The sequence below is a fragment of the Euphorbia lathyris genome, chromosome 4 (genome assembly GCF_963576675.1).
Source record: "Euphorbia lathyris chromosome 4, ddEupLath1.1, whole genome shotgun sequence".
NCBI lineage: Eukaryota > Viridiplantae > Streptophyta > Magnoliopsida > Malpighiales > Euphorbiaceae > Euphorbia > Euphorbia lathyris.
The window spans coordinates 26,590,930-26,607,912 of NC_088913.1; the positions used below are offsets into that span (position 1 = coordinate 26,590,930).

General features: G+C 31.9%; 1 protein-coding gene and 1 long non-coding RNA gene across 7 annotated transcripts; both read left to right on the forward strand.

The window, feature by feature from the left end:
• The first annotated feature begins 239 nt into the window (after window positions 1-239).
• Window positions 240-8,332, forward strand: LOC136225948 (riboflavin synthase-like). Of its 6 annotated transcripts, none has more exons than XM_066014155.1 (5): window positions 240-449; window positions 534-596; window positions 1,779-1,923; window positions 5,731-5,856; window positions 6,815-8,332. In XM_066014155.1, the coding sequence occupies exon 5, from the start codon at window positions 7,056-7,058 to the stop codon at window positions 7,893-7,895; it is 840 nt and encodes a 279-aa protein (XP_065870227.1). In that variant the 5' UTR covers window positions 240-449; window positions 534-596; window positions 1,779-1,923; window positions 5,731-5,856; window positions 6,815-7,055; the 3' UTR covers window positions 7,896-8,332. The 6 variants fall into 6 exon arrangements, with proteins under 6 accessions (XP_065870227.1, XP_065870229.1, XP_065870226.1 ...); XM_066014157.1 differs by having other exon boundaries at window positions 240-432; XM_066014154.1 differs by lacking the exon at window positions 1,779-1,923.
• Window positions 8,333-11,419: 3,087 nt separating this feature from the next.
• LOC136227982 (uncharacterized) lies at window positions 11,420-13,881 on the forward strand. The gene is made up of 3 exons (XR_010688358.1): window positions 11,420-11,533; window positions 12,022-13,228; window positions 13,319-13,881. It is a non-coding gene; the product is annotated as an uncharacterized lncRNA (long non-coding RNA).
• The last annotated feature ends 3,102 nt before the right edge of the window (window positions 13,882-16,983 follow it).

A 16,983-nucleotide genomic window follows, 5' to 3' on the forward strand; every position in this document is an offset into this window, starting at 1 on the left:
GTTTTGTAACATTTTCACGTTATTCATGTTTTTCGTGTTTCATATTTTTCGTATTTTTACATTTTTTAATGTTTTTCTCATTTTTTTAGCCCATATGTATTGGAGAAAATGTTTCGCTTATTTCTTTCTTCATTTTTCATTGACTTGCCACTTATTTTCTTGCTCAAACAAACGGGGCCTAAATGTATCATTTTCGGGTCTCAACCCTAATTTATTTGTGCGCCTCTCTCAAGCTCTTATCCCTTTTCTCTCATTCTTTCTCTCCCAATCTAATTAATTTGTGCGCCTCCATAGCCGGGCCTCTCTTCTAACCAATGGCGGCACTCATTTTCAAACCAAGAACTCCTTTTCTCGATGGTAGTCATCGACACTCCTCAAATGGCACCTATTTCTGTAGCCTTTTCTTTAACAGAGGCCATGAATGACCACGAGGTCCGATTTCGTTTCAAGTAAGGGTATTTGTTTACGTTTTTTCCTATTTCCATTTCGTTTTTCTTTTCGGATCTAACAGTTGCGATCTTCTTTTTTCTTAGGATCCGATGCTCTTTTTTCCGTATGGCTTTAGTATAATCCATTCCTTGGAGCTATTAGATCAGGTGAGATTTTGGAACACGAGTAAATGTTTCTCATTCCATTCACTGAAATAATTTTCTTTTATTTTGCATTTTTTTCTTGTGTGCACACAATTGCCTGATATGATGAAGTTCAGTGTTGGGTATTTTTCATTTATTTGTTTCTGTTTCTATTTTTTGACAAGAGATTTTGACTAGATATATGCTTTTCTTTTCTAAGTGGTTGATGTTGAAGACTATTACTGTCTAAAGGAGTAACTTCTTGAACCTCCATTGTAAGGCCTAGCTATTTTAAAGAACTTATGCACATTGCTCTGTTAAAAATGAAAAGTTTTGGTCTAATAACAACAATTTCAGGGTTAGGCCTCAGAAACTCCAACTAATCTATTAATCATGTAAGAGACTTCAATTAGCTTAAGAGACTTAATTTAAGGTATTCGAGTTTACAGGAGTTTGATAGAAGTGGCTTACATGTTTGGCTTTAACTTTAGAACAACTAAGTGTAAAAAGAAAATAAGATGAACTTTAAGGTGATACTGTTGTTTGGGTCTAAAAATTATTCAAAGTTGAAAGTATTCCATGCACTTTCCTAAAAACATAAGAGATAAATTTAAATTTTATCCCTTTAAAGTACCAAATTTTGCTTGTAAAGGTATTACAGATGTTTTTTTTCTTTTAAACTGGCATAATTGGTTTAACATTTATCAACACTTGGCATTAACAAAAATAGCATGAATCTCAAAATATAGTAAAACAAAAGGCCCTTCTATTAGAGCTATTGATTCTAGCTGTACAGGAAAGACCAAAGAATGTGACTTCAGTGAAAACTGTGTACATCAGCTACTCGAGATATTAAAAAATCTAATTACATTTATAAGATATACCCCCATCTCAAACCCTGCAAACTCAAACTATGTACATTTATTATATTATTAACACAATAACGAACGATCTGCCAAAATGCATGAAATTGCTTCAATTTATCGATAAAAATTGTTTAGAAAGTTTGGTATCATAGTCAAATAATAATTAAATTTATCAGTTCAAATTTTATATTAGATGTAAAATTGACCTTGCTTGAAAATGAGAGATAAAATTTTGCTAATTCTAAATATTTTGAAAGTACTAACATGATATGAACAAATGTAAAAGTACAAAATTTCGAGTACTCAACTCATCCGTCAAATTCATTCATATCATGTGCAGCATTATATGTGCAGCAGATCTTCGACATTTCCGACATGTGCAGCAGATCTTGGTCATTGATAGTCCTAAGTTCGAGCTTTTTAGAAAGTTTTCTAAGCATAACGGGATCACGATCCTTCTCTTTTTGTGTGATGGCTAGATCAAGGTCATCTTTCTTTAGCTCTTCTTAGTTGAGCATGCACAAGTTCAATCTGGAAAATCAATACAAATATCATGCCAATTCTTTACATAGAAAAATTAGAAATCCACAGTTAACCCAATTTACTCATGATTCTCTAACATAATAGAGAAATATACAATAATCATAAACTCAAGAGGAAGAAAAAAAAAATATATTGATTTACCTCTTGATCATATTGTTCATCTCTTAACGTTTCTGATGTTTTCTCTCATAAACTCACTATAAGAGGGAGACCAAAAAATTTATAAAATGTTTTGCCCAAATATCTGAAACCTCGACAATCTCGTCCTCTGTATATGATGAAGTTTTTGCAAAAACCTTAAAAAAAATTAAAAAAATTTAGATAAAATATTCAAGAGTGATATACATAGGGATAAGTATTAAAATATATAATATAACTTACATTTGTTAGATCTTCACAATCACTATGATGCAAAACTATGTCCAACATGTATCGCATTACAAAGTATCCACACTCTTTAGATCCACTTTGTTGAGGACACTACATATAAATTTACAAAACGATAAATACAATTACAAAACCCGACTCCACAAAACACGACTAAACAAAATTTAATATATATGCACCTTTCCAACAATCCATTTTAACGCTTTGTTAACCCCTTGTTTAGGTTTCAACTCTTGATAGGCCAAGAAAGCCCTATAAATTTGAAACAAAAACAATATAGGCATGTAGTTATTATTATATATTGTAATCAATTAGGTAAATAAAAATAACATTAACACAAGTATATAAGTACTTATTCATATGTGGCTTAATTGTACTGTGTCCAATCTCCGATGGAGACGTTATGGGATCAAATGAGTAGACCACACACTTTTCCGTACACATTACTAGAAGAATCCAATGATTCCTGGATTAAAACGATAAATATATGTTATAAAACAATGTTTAATTAATATATACCGAAGTTGCAATTTAAAAAAAATATAAACTTTACAGTTATACCCTTCATGGTATGGGCAGAAGATGAAACGCTTGGCTTTGTATGCAGTGATTGTGTCTACCATGTATTTTGAAGACTCATCTTTTAAACTTTTAGTTTGAAACATGGTACTCGAAATCAGATTCGGGCACATGAATCCAATTGAATCAAGATGATCACTGTACATACTTTTCAAAGCACTGTAGAATATAATAAAAATTAGATATTTAAGTGAAAACTCAAAATTCAAAACAAAAATAAGTTGAAGTTATGTTACATCATGAAAACTTCTAGAACTGAAGTACTGAGCCACTCTCCAGTTAGTAGCTGAGTTACGTCTTCTATTCCAATATGAATCTTCATATCTTCAAAACAACCAAAAACATCCCCATCGGGAACCTGAAACATGTGACTATTGGTATAATTATCCAACATAGACTGTAGTATTTTGCACTTCTCAGACAATTTTGGTAAGGCATCCTTGTGATGATTGATGGGTTTTTTTAGTTGTACAGCGGACTGATTTGCACTTTCCCCATGTTTTCTTTTACTTGTACGCCCATTTGGATTGCTTACCTAATAACCAATTAATTAGTAAATATTAGTGAACATTTATAACGAATCTCGAACCAAGTAATCAAATAAATTATTAAAATAAACCACTTTGTTACTAAAATAGTATATACTATAAGGATAAACTTGTGGTTTTGAATACAATTTATGGATGAAAGACTAAGTAGTTGTTTTTGTCAAAACTAATGTACTTTATAATGTGTTTCAAAAAATAGAGGGACTAACTAGTGTAATATTTGTTGGATTTGATTCTTGTTCACCCCTTTCAACATCTTCCTTCGTTTGTCGTCTTTTAAAGCATATGAATAACAAAAGGAATGATAGTACTTGTACTACCAATATAAACAAAACAACGGCTATAAAAACTTCCATGGCTAACTATCGAAAGCGAATGTGTTGTTCTCCATGTGCTATGTGTCTATATATATAGTAGGCATCTAATTTGAATTTTGTAACCTTAAGTAACGCTGAATTTTGAGTTTTAATTTTAATTTTGGAACATTAATTAACAGTTTTGTTTTTGAAAGCTTAACTATTAATTAATCTTCTAATATTATCGTTACATTAAATTGTTTTGACTACATTAAGATGAGTTAATGGGCTTTTATTATTTCTATATCATAATACTATATTAAATATATTATTTATTGTCAATTATTAGCCTATTAATTAAAGTAATAAAAGAACGTATGAGTTATAAGAAGATGAAAAAACACTAAACGGAAATCCAAAAGTCAGAAACAAACCTATATATAAAGGATAAATTACATCCATGGCCGCTAAACTTCACCCATTTTCACATTATGGCCACTAAACTTCGTTTCTTCCCAGTTTGGCCACTGAACTTTACACTATTTAACACCGGTGACCACTCAATTTTAAATAACTTCTCAGAATGACTGTTAACGACCGTTAACGACCTCAAAATGAAAATATTCAAAAATTAAAGTTCAGAACGACATTTACCATGAAACCACATTTTTTATTTTCGAAAATGACATTGTTTGGAGCTTTCTCTTTCTAAAAATTCACTTTCTCTCTCTTAACCAAACAACACCTAAATGACCTTAAAACGAAAATTTTCAAGAATTAAAATTACTTAAAATATTATTAACGCTTTGGATTTTTTATTTTTACCCGTCAACGGTCGTTTTGAGGTGTTAAAAAGTGTAAAGTTCAGCGGCCATACTGGGAAGAAATGAAGTTTAGTGGCCATAATGTGAAAATGGATGAAGTTCAGTGGCCATGGGTGTAATTTACCCTTTATATATAGGTTTGTTTCTAACTTTTGGATTTCCGTTCTTGTAACTCATACTTTCTTTTATTACTTTAATTAATGTGCTAATAATTAACAATAAATAACATATTAATAAAGTATTATGATATAGAGATATTAAAAGTCCATTAACTCATCTTAATGTAGTCAAAACAATTTAATGTAACGACCATATTATAAGATTAATTAATAGTTAAGCTTTCAAAAACAAAACTGTTAATTAATGTTCCAAAAGTAAAATTAAAATTCAGCGTTACTTAAGGTTACAAAATTCAAATTAGATGCATATTATATATATATATATATATATATAGACACATAGCACATGAAGTACAACACATTGACTTTCGATAGTTAGCCATGGAAGTTTTTATAGCCGCTGTTTCGATTATATTGGTAGTACAAGTACTATCATTCCTTTTGTTATTCGTATATAGTAGGCATCTAATTTGAATTTTGTAACCTTAAGTAACGCTAAATTTTGAGTTTTAATTTCAATTTTGGAACATTAATTAGAATTTTGACTACAGTTTTGTTTTTGAAAACTTAACTATTTGCTAAAACAATTCAACTAATTAATCTTCTAATATGGTCGTTACATTAAATTGTTTTGACTACATTAAGATGAGTTAATAAACTTATATTATTTCATTTTGTAAATTGTATTTATTTTATTTGATATTATTTTATTCGCGAGGAAAATAAACGAGCTGGTTGCGAGTAAAGTTCATGAACAAAATAAATAAGCTGCTTGTGAGCAGATGAGCCGAATTCGAACATAAATTTAAACTCGAAACTCAGTTTGAGCTCGTTAATATTATAACGAGCCGAGCTTAAGCAGGGCAAACTCCGCTCGGCTGGTTTACAGCATAGGGCCATGTTAGAATTTACACCTCCGTCTGGCCCATCTTATAATTTATTTGCTTAATTGTTGGCCCATTTTATATCTCCTCCTCTCCGAAATACGATCTGCAGACTGCCGCCCACCGACCCACACCACACCATCCAGTGCTCTCTACCTCTTCGTTTTCGTTTTCGCCGGACCGACGCCGTCGTAGCCCTTCCCCCTGTCAAGGCCTTTCTTGCTCCATCTCTAGCAGAGTAAGAATCCGTCCTCCATCTCTCCATTGTCTGGGTTTTCTCTTATGTTGGGTTTTTTGTTAACTGTATCTTCAATATTATTTGAGTTATTTCTGACATGTCTTATTGACTTATACTTACAATTTGTAGATGACGTTGTGTTTCTTTGCTTTCATGTGTCTATCTCTATCTCTATCCCTGTTAATTGTGCAATTTTTTTCAACCTACTTTCTGGCACGATCTATAACTCCATTGAAGCTTTCAAGTGACTAAATTACTCGAATCATCTTTTGTTTTAATTATAAATTTTCTTTGATTAGATTTTGAATTCAAGGAATTTCCAGTAGTTTTCGTTACAGTGACATGGTATATGACGAATTGCATAGATGGGACTTTTAGCAAAAGTAGCTAAAAATCAGAATTTGTAAAGGCATTAGCAGTTGCTGTCTGTAATAGTTAACCATAAGACTCCAAATCGACCTTTTTATATATATGATTTATGCAATTGCTAGGTTTGAGTAGTTGAGAAGAAGAGATCTAATTATGTAAAAGAAATTGTTATTTAGAGAGCGTATGATTTACAGAAATAGTTGTTTGAAAGGTTTGAAAATTGATGAAACATAGAAGAAAAACTGTCTTCATTCCTTGTAGTTGTTTTGAAGGTTTGTGGATTAGTTTTTACATTCACATAGCTTCTGAATATCATTTTATTTTCAACATTATCCAACATTAGAAAATACTTTAAATGGTATAGAGAACTTCTATTGGTTAATTAATTTGTGGCTGTTTCCTTTCTTATAGATTTATTTCAAAGCAACATGAACGATGGTAATCATGATTGGAGGAAGTAATTAGGATTTATTGATAATTTCAATGTGTTTTATGGTTGGAGAGAAACATTTTCTAATCTTTCTTTGTTGATTCCGTCACATTGAACTTTATTTATTAACTTTCTTACTGATTGAAACTTGTGTTGCAGATGCATATTAATCCGACAGCGGCTGAAATTGAGTTTTGGAAACACAATTAAGCTAATCCTAATAATATCTTCATCGGGTGATCGATTCCCTCTGCCATGGCTAAATTCATAGCCCTTTCAACTTCCACTTCTGCCTCGTCTCTTGTCATTTTCAGATTATAGTTCGTATTAAGGTTATCAATTTCTATCAGTTTTTGGTTTTTCTTTGTGGTTGTGGTTCTCGGAAACCAAACAGGGAGAAATGGCGCTCTCCTCTCTCATTTCTACAACCAGAACCCCAAACCTCTCCCCTTGTAGAACCCCAACAATAGCATCAAAAACAGTTCTCAATTTCCTTCCCACGAAACACTTGAAGCTAACCACAATCTCAAAACCCTACTCTCTATCTCTTTTCACTGCGAACCCCATTTTCAATTCCAAAATCAAACCCCATTTACGAACCTCCACCATCCGATGTCTTTTTACTGGGATCGTCGAAGAAATGGGTGAAGTTAACCACCTGGGAACCAACATAGATGGCGGATTTGACCTTAAAATAAAGGCAAAAACCGTTCTTGATGGTGTCCATCTTGGAGATAGCATTGCTGTTAATGGGACATGTTTAACAGTGACGAGTTTCACTGATGAAGAATTCACTGTGGGTTTATCCCCTGAAACACTTAGGAAAACGTCTCTCATTGAGCTGGAGCCGGGGTCTCTGGTCAACCTGGAGCGGGCAGTGCAGCCTACGAGCCGTATGGGGGGGCATTTCGTGCAGGGCCATGTAGATGGCACAGGGGAGATTGTGAACAGGGAAGTAGAAGGGGATTCATTATGGGTGAAGGTGAAAGCCGATAGAAGTTTATTGAGATATGTGGTGCCAAAGGGATTTATTACAGTGGATGGAACTAGTTTGACAGTGGTTGATGTGTTTGATGAGGAAGATTGCTTCAACTTTATGATGGTGTCTTATACACAACAGAAGGCGGTGATTCCTTTGAAGAAAGTAGGGCAGAAGGTCAATTTGGAGGTTGATATTTTGGGGAAGTATGTAGAGAGGTTACTTAGCAGTGGATTTGTTGAATCCATTAAGGCTTCATGATTCAAAGACAGGTATTGAATGTAGCATTTTAGACCTTTATTTTTGTATTTGCTGTAATATAGGAAAGACGAAACCGAGTCCATTTCAGGTAGCAGTCCTCCTTGGTCATACTGCATGGGAGGTGCAGTGGATGGATATAAAGGGGTGTCAAAATGGAGATCAGCTAAGTTTGAGAAAAGGGTTAGGAGGTTATGCAGACATCCTGCACCAAGTGAATTTGGTCATTTGCCGTTAGATCTAGGCTTATTAAATCTAAGTCGTAGGAATCTATGAATCTCCACCTTAGGATTCTAATAAGCCTAGATCTAACGGAGAATGACCAAATACTATATGGTCATTAAGGTCCATGTGATCAAAACTGACAATTTATATGCTTTGAGTTGACTCGAACACGAAATTAGTAGTAAATACTAGATACGTTGCGCAACACTTTAATATTTCCACTGCATTACTTGTGTTCATTCCGTTGCATTACTTGTGTTCATTCCGCTACACTACTTTGTTGCGTTGTTTCATTAACATAGTGAGATCGAGGAGAGGCTGACTGTAGCGACTTAGAGGAGCATTATAAGTGTCGCACGGTCAACAGTCTAGCGGCAGAACTGCACCCGTGACAAACAACATTAAAACCTAAAAACTCTTCCAAACTTTTTTTTTATCTCTTGTTTCAACCATTTTCCAACCCTTTTCCGTCTTCCCTATAAATTCTCTTCTTTTTCTCACCAATTCTCAAGTTTGCTAAGTCCGTGACCCAAAAACACTATCAAATACTACATTCGCAGTAGCTGTTTGAAGTCTTTGTGTTCTTCCTCAAGAATTTCAGTTCTTTTAAGTACTTTCATTAGCTAATCAAGTGTTAAGAGTGTTCTTGATTTACAATTTCAAACTTTCTTTATAATTTATCAATCACTTGTTCATTTCTTTTCATGTATTCAAATGTTTTTCATAATCAATAAAAGATATATATTTTCAACTTTTAGAGTTGATATTACTTGGTGATCATTACTGAGGTTAGTAATTCTTTTTTGCAGTAAAAACAGGTTTTTTCAATTCTCAATAATTAGAAGTTAGAACCGTTAAATAATATTAATTGCTTATTCGGAATTCGCTTCCCTGACATGTCCACAAATTCGACATATTGAAGATCGAAATTAACATATTTTCAAATTATTGCTAATGTATATTGACAAATATTTTGATATTAAAATGTCTAATAAATTTAGAAGTACGAATCCTAAATTTAAAATTGAATTTTGAAACCCCATGAGAAAATTAGGCATGGTCAAAATCAATCTTTGTGCAAATAAATCCAGCAATCAGATTTTGTATGCAGAAGGTAATTTTTCCCTGTGAAGTAAAAAATATTCTGGTCCCCTACCAAATTTACTGGCCAGCCAGCACAGTACATTTTCGTTACAGCTGCAGGTCAAACCACAACATGTTCTCACATGGTTTTCATCACCACTACTTGATCTAGATTAATGCTCTGCTCAAATTTTTTAGTGTAGTAATCCTAGAATATATATATATATATTAATAACCATTTTCCATGTATTAATATATAAAACATTCTCATTGGTCGGATGTATTTCCGAAGCGTACCATAAAATTTCTCGATTATGCTCCTAATTTAATGGGAAAAAACATTATGAAGGCCTTGATTTTTTTTTTTTTTGAAACATTATGAAGGCCTTGATTTGTTTTTATTGATCATTTCATTTGGTTTAAAGCACTCTTAATCACTTTACATATTTAAAAATGCTGACTTTTACATGAAATTATTTAGTACATTTATTTATAAATTTATCCAAAATACTAATCTTTACCCCTAAACTATTTTTTTTTATAACATTTGCTCACTGATTTATCAAAAATTAGTGAAATTTTAACCAATATAAATAATAATTTAATAGTTATATTAAAACTTTAACCTAGCCGAGCTATTAAAATTTAACAAAACTGTTACCAAATAATTTTAGATAGATTTAGAGAATAAATATTACAAGGAGCTAAAAATTAATATTCAAATTAATATTTTGAATAGGTGAGAAAGCTAATATTACTTTAAACTAAGAAATTAATATGTGTCTCACACTTTTTACTTTTCCAAATAATTTAGAAAGAAAATTGCAAAATTCTTAAATATATTTAATGACATTCTCTCTTGTGCAAAAATCTAATTTGCTAATCCAACATTGTATTCCTTTTGTTTTGTTGTGGTCCTTTCTAATATTATGCTCTCTCTCTAATTATTAGGGATGGTCCTATATGCTCCTACTATATGATGCACATGCAATATTTATTTCAGAAACTATATGCTCTTACTACATAATAAAAAAAAATATTTCATTAGATAAAGAAAAAAAAGTAAATAATTTAATAATTCTGTATTTTTAGTTATTATACTAATCAGTTTATCTATATATTTTTTAATATTTTTTAAATCTTTTCTTATATAAAAGTATAAATTATCCTTAATTAAGTAAAAAAAATTATTTTTATTTATTTTCATATCTAATCAACATATTCATAGTAAAATTCCGTAATACATATACACCAACATTTTTAAATTTATACATATTAATATACACAAAAACTCTAGGAAAAATTACACAGAAATTCATCTTTTAAAAATTATTTACAATTATATTAAATCATAATTTTTGATTATATCAAACTAGTAAAATCAGTACTTTTAATATATTTTATAGATTAGAATTTATAAATTAGAAGTCTAGAATATATTTTCTAGGGTTTATGATTTATGAATTGAAGTCTAGAACTTTTAAATTAGAGTGTAAAATCATAATATATAGAGAATAATGACATATTAAGAATTAAATTTGGTAATATGACTTAGTTATAATTTTGTACTTAATTATGATATTCATGTAATTGACCCAAAACTCTATTATCTAATCATTTTAGTTATGAAGGCTCAACCCATAAGCAATGTTGCCAGACTCAGGTCGATCGAATCAGGAACAGACTATGTCTTCGATCTAGGTCTTCATGAGTTTATAAATCCTGAATGACCCGACTTGAACAGGGATTGATTCAGGACCTGATGGTCCAACCGGGAATAGCGATGACCCCGGTTTTTTATTTTTATTTTTTTTAAAAATCATTAAAAATATGAAAAAATAAAACTTAATGAAACCAAAAATCATAACCATTAAATGGATGCAAAATTCCGTACTAACAAAATGTTAGACTAAAAAATTTACAATTTGTTAAGTTATATATATATATACTTTTTGTCCATCTTAGGAATCACATGAGACTTGAGGGACACATAATGATTAACTATCCTCACCGTTGGATCATTATCTCCCTCACCACACATAGCCTTGATTAGACGTCTATTGTCGGATCAAAGAAAAAAAAATCAATTTGGTATCTTTTACTAGAACCATTTTAGAGAAATTTACAAAAGAAAATGAGAGGCTTATTAAACTCATTGATAGATATGATACCAAACTTAATCTACCAGAATACCCATAACACCCTGCGTGTTCTCCATCCTTTCTCATTCTCTTCTATCTTGTGAACGGCTTCTCTTTTGCGATCACAGAAAAATGACCGGTGAACGATGGACAATCGGCCAAGAAGAATCAACATGATAGCTCGAAATCAAAGTAATGTCCTTTTTTCGGTGTTTCCTTCATTCTTCATCATTTTCTAATAGGTTTTTGAGGAAAATGCAAAGACTTGTTGTAATATGAATTTTTTTTATTACAGAGAGAAGAGAGATGGTGAATTTAGATTTTTATTTTTGTTTTGGGGTTTGTTTGTGATAATTAGATAATAAGGAGATTAATTTATAAAAATAAATAGATATATAGACGGATTAACTCTTTTCCTTTTGACTGTTGACTCTTTTTAACATTATTAGTCAAATTGAACTGTGTTTGCTAACGGATTCAACCTCAAGATACATGTTTAACAACTTTTAAACCATATAGTTTATGTTGAAAATGGCCCAAACCACATGGTTTGTTTTCATACTTTCCCCTTGGAAAATTGCCATGCAAGATGGATATTATGCTCTTATTAAACATAAGACATGGGACTTGATATGTTGTCCATCTAATGCTAATATCATTCGAAGTTTGTGCATTTTCAGGTATAAGAAAAATCAGATGGGCCTTTTGAATGATATAAAGCACACATAGTGGATAATTGTGCTACTCAACTGTCAGGTGTGGACTATTGTGAAACTTTCTATCATGTTATTAAACCGGTCACAATACAAGCAATTCTGAGCATAATATTGTCCATATATATCATGGAGTCTTCATCAACTTGATATAAAAAAAATACCTTCCTACATGGCGATATTGATGAAACTGTGTATATGCACCAACCTCTTGGCTTTCGTATTCCATCGCATTTTAACCATATGTGCTTACTCGAAAAATCTATGTATGGGCTTAAGCAAGCTCCACATGCATGGTACCAACAGTTTGCTACTTTGAGTTTCTCTCACATTATTTCTGATCACTTATTATTTATTTATCAATGTGGCAAGGATATTATTTAGGGTAAATTTCAAATAAAACCCCTCTGGTTTAACTAATTTTCAGATAAAGGACTGTGATTTACTTTTTTTCAAAGTAAGGACTCAGGTTTTCAACATTAGCAAAATAAGGACTTTTTCGATTGATACTATTAAAATCACCATTGATGACTTCAAAAATAACATATTTTAAGAACTACTAATATTCTAAACAACTTTAATTCTTCAACTTATTATTTAGATGATGTTTGGTAAAGAGAGAGAAAGTTAATGTTTAGAGAGAGAAAGTTCTAAAAAGGATGATTTTCGAAAATAGAAAATGTAGTTTCATAGAAAATATGACATTTGAACAACTTTAATTCTTGAAAATTTTCATTTTCAGGTCGTTAAAGATGGTTTTAATAGCATTAATCCAAAAAGTCATTGTTTTATTAAAAGTGCGAAACCTCAATCATCGTTTTGACAAAAAGTAAACCCCAGTTTTTTTATCTAAAAATCAGTGAAACCACAAGGGGTTTATTTGAAATTTACCCTATTATTTATATTCTCTTTTATGTTGATGGCATTATTCTAGCTTCTTCTTCAGATATTCTTAAAGATTCTATCATGTCTAAAGTCGGCTCATAATTTGCAATGAAAGATTTAGGCATCTCAACTATTTTTTTTTGGGAATTACAGTCACACGATATTTTGAAAGGTTTTTTTTTGTCTCAAAAGAAATATGTCAAAGAAATTATAGAGCGGGCTGACATGACATCCTATAAACCATCTTCTACACCAACAGACTCAAAAGCAACGCAAAGCATTTCATCTGGTAATTCCTATCATGATCTGACTGCATTTTGTAGCCTAGCAAGGGCGCTTCAATACTTGACTCTCATAAGACTTGGTATCTCTTATGCAGTTTAGCAAATGTGTCTCTTTATGCATGATCCGAAAACACAATACATGACTGCTTTGAAAAGAATTGTTCAATACATCTAAGGTACTCTGGAAATCGGGCTTCATCTTTATCCCTCCTCACTTAGCAATCTCATTTCTTACACCGACACTGATTGGGGTGAATGTCCTGACATCCACATGTCAACTTATGGATATTGTGTGTCAGTTGGTGATAATGTATTGTATTGGTCAGCAAAAAGACAACCCATGCTATCTCGGTCTAGTGTTGAAGCTGAATACCGTGGTATTGCAAATGTTGTTGCAAAAACATGTTGGATTCAGAATATATATTTGGAGCTTCACTGTCCCATTACAATATCCACTTTTATCTACTGTGACAACGCCAATGTTGTTTTACCTTTTAGGTAATTCAGGTCAACATCAGTGAACCAAACACATTGAGATAGACATTCACTTTATTCGTGAAAAAGTAGTCTGATGCAACATACGTGTTCTTCATGTCCCTTCCCGGTACCAAATTGTCGATATTTTTACTAAAGGACTTCCGTTGCAACTCTTTGATGATTTTCGTAACAGTCTCAACGTTCGTCCTTATCTCGTTTCAACTAAGGGAGTGTATTAGAATATGTAAAAATGTTATTTTCTATCAACTGTATTTAGTTATATTTGCTGTAATTAGTTTTATTAGATCGATTTAGATAATATAATTCTAGGCCCAATAATAGCCTAAAACTTACTTATACATCTGTACATATGCTTGCCCTTTCAATGAAATCAGTAACGATTGAGTTTATTTCACAAACTCCTCAAAATTTAACTTAAAAGCCTAATAAATGAGTCTGTTAGAGATGCTTTAAATGCCATAATTAAAACCTAATATTGTTAAGCAGAGCTAATTTCAAATATTATTAACGAAGCTCTCTTTTATTCTACTTCACATGTATAATGTGTTATCACTCATCAATGATGATATCATATGGATCTCACATTGTCTGCATTTTATCACATGTCCTTTAAGCGAGTGTTTGGTTATCTGTTTTTTTCCAGCCATATTGACATGCACCTTAATGACCAATTGATCATTCACCTTTAGATCTAGACTTATTAAATCCCAAGTTTTAGGATGTTTTGAATCTCCACTATAAAATTCTAAAAAGCCTAGATCTAATGGTGAATGACCAAATACTACATGGTCATTAAAGTCCATGTGATCAAAACGGTGTCACTTTAAAATGAAGAGTTTCATGAGTTTAGTTAGACACCCTATATTTGGCTTTTATAGCTAAAAATTAATTTTTTACAAAAGTATGAAATATCTGTTTTTTGGAAAAATAGTTTTTTCCAACAACCATAACAGTAAACAATAAGTAAACCAAACGGGTTTTAAAAAATGTTTTCTTAAATAATTTACACTATAATATTAGTGCAGAATAAAATTTTCAAATGATAACTGAAATTAAGTTTTTAGTTTCATATTCTCTTTTCTATTTTGTGAAGATCACCTGTACTTAATTATTCAATCCGCTCCATTATCATGTCTTAATTGACATTAAAAGAAATGATTAGACACAGATCACAAGACAAACATAAAAAGCAGAAAAAATTAAAAAGATTTGGACCAAAAATAAAAAAGTAGTTTAAATTTAGTGCCCTCCTGACATTTAGGGTCGGTTTGGTATGCCGTAATGCAATGTAATGTAATCAAGATCGTAATGTAATCCAAGTTGTAATGGAATGGTAATTCCATTACCATGTTTGGTTGACAATCATGATGTAATGTAATGACCATTACAATATTTATATTTTCCTAATTCAATGTAATCATAAAATTTTATTTACATAATTAAAATCCACGAAAAACATGAAAAGCACGAAAAATGTGAAAAATCGAATCGAAATCAAATACAAAATTAGATTAACCGAAATCAATAAATTAGTATATAGTTTTCGTTTTTTCTTGTTTTTTTTACATTTTTTTCGTTTCTTTTAATTTCCATTTTCAACAATTTTGACCGTTTTTTTAATTGCCATTTTGCAACATTTTTCACCGTTTTTCTATTTTCTCTTTTTTCCGGTTTTTCATTTTTCTTTTCATTTTTCGCATTTTTTCGGTTTTTCGCATTTTTTTCATTTTTCTCGTTCTCAATTTTCATGTTTTTCTACTTTTTGAGACGTGAGTAGGGATGTGCATCGGTTCGGTTTAAACCGCATACCGAACCGAGTGAATTCGGTTTTTCGATTCGATTTTTTAACAATTCGGTTCGGCATCGGTTTTAATTTTAAATGTATTTCGGTATTCGGTTCGGTTTGATAGAAAATATAAAAAAAACCGAACCGCACCGAATTACACATATTTTACATTTATATATATATATATATATATATATATATATATTATACAAGTTTATTTTTTTTTTATTGTTGAGATAATAATCCAATATAGATATATTTTGGAAATATTTCAATTTTGTTGTTGTTGAGGTAAATTTAATGAGAAAATATAGTGAATTTTATTTGTTATTTGTTATTTTTAACTTAATTCGGTTTGTTCGGTTTAAACCGAACTGAACCGCATATTTCGGTTCAGTTTTAATTCGATTTTACCTATTATCCGGTTCGATGTCGGTTTGAATTATTTTGATCATTTCGGTATTCGTTTTTTTTATTCGGTTCGGTTCGGTTTTGTACCGATGCACACCCCTAGACGTGAGATTTGAGAAATGAGAGGTTAGATGACAATGTAATGAGAATTCAAGTCATTTTTCTATGTAATGGGGATTACAAGATTTCTTCAATAAAATTTAACTCAATGTTTTCTCATTCCATTACAATGAAATTGTAATATGCAATAATATGCAACCAAACATGGTAATGAGCCTTCAATGTAATGGTCATTCCATTACAAGCTCATTACGTCTTACCAAACGGCACCTTATTGTTTACACTCTGCATTTACTGACTTTTATCTACTCTTACACTTCATTCATTCACACTTCTTCCCCCAAAATCTCAACAAAGTTCTCTTCTTTTCTTCATCCTCCAAATGGGTTGTTGTTTAACCACCACACACGGTGGCCGGAATTCTCAAATTGAATCTGAATCTCTCAAAATCAACAAGTCAACTCCATCTCAAAACAGTGCTCCTCCTTCAATTGAAGAAGAAACAGTTAAAGAAGTTCTCTCCGAAACCCCCAAATTGATCAAACCGGAACTTCACCACCACCACGCCGACGAAGAAGAAGATGATGAACAGAAGAAGAATATCCACATTGATCCGGTGCCGTTTCTCGATGAAGATACGGTTAATTCAGAAGATACGGCTGTAATGACGATGAAGGTGAAGTGAAGCAAAGAGTAAAGAGATCTCCGGCGAAATTGCCGGTGAAAAACCGTTCACTTTCAGGCGATTTTGGTTGTAGGAGAGAATGGGTGACAGGGAAGTCACCCAATCGGAGAACCGACCAGTCACCGGATAAAAGAAACAATGGCAGCCGTGGAGGTTGTGGTTCGGTGAAGCCGGGTCAAATCAGGGAGTCATCGTCGGTCGGAAGGCGTGTGTTGAGACCCGACCCGTATAGGAGAGACTCGGGTGAGGGTTCAGGAAGAAGGTCAAGATCGCCGGCGGCGAATAGATCTAGTAGTACCACAGGTCGGCAAGAAGGAGAA

What these genes read in the sequence shown, in the direction of transcription:
- LOC136225948 (XM_066014155.1), top strand. Translation starts at nt 7,056, where the DNA reads ATGGCGCTCTCCTCTCTCATTTCTACAACCAGAACCCCAAACCTCTCC.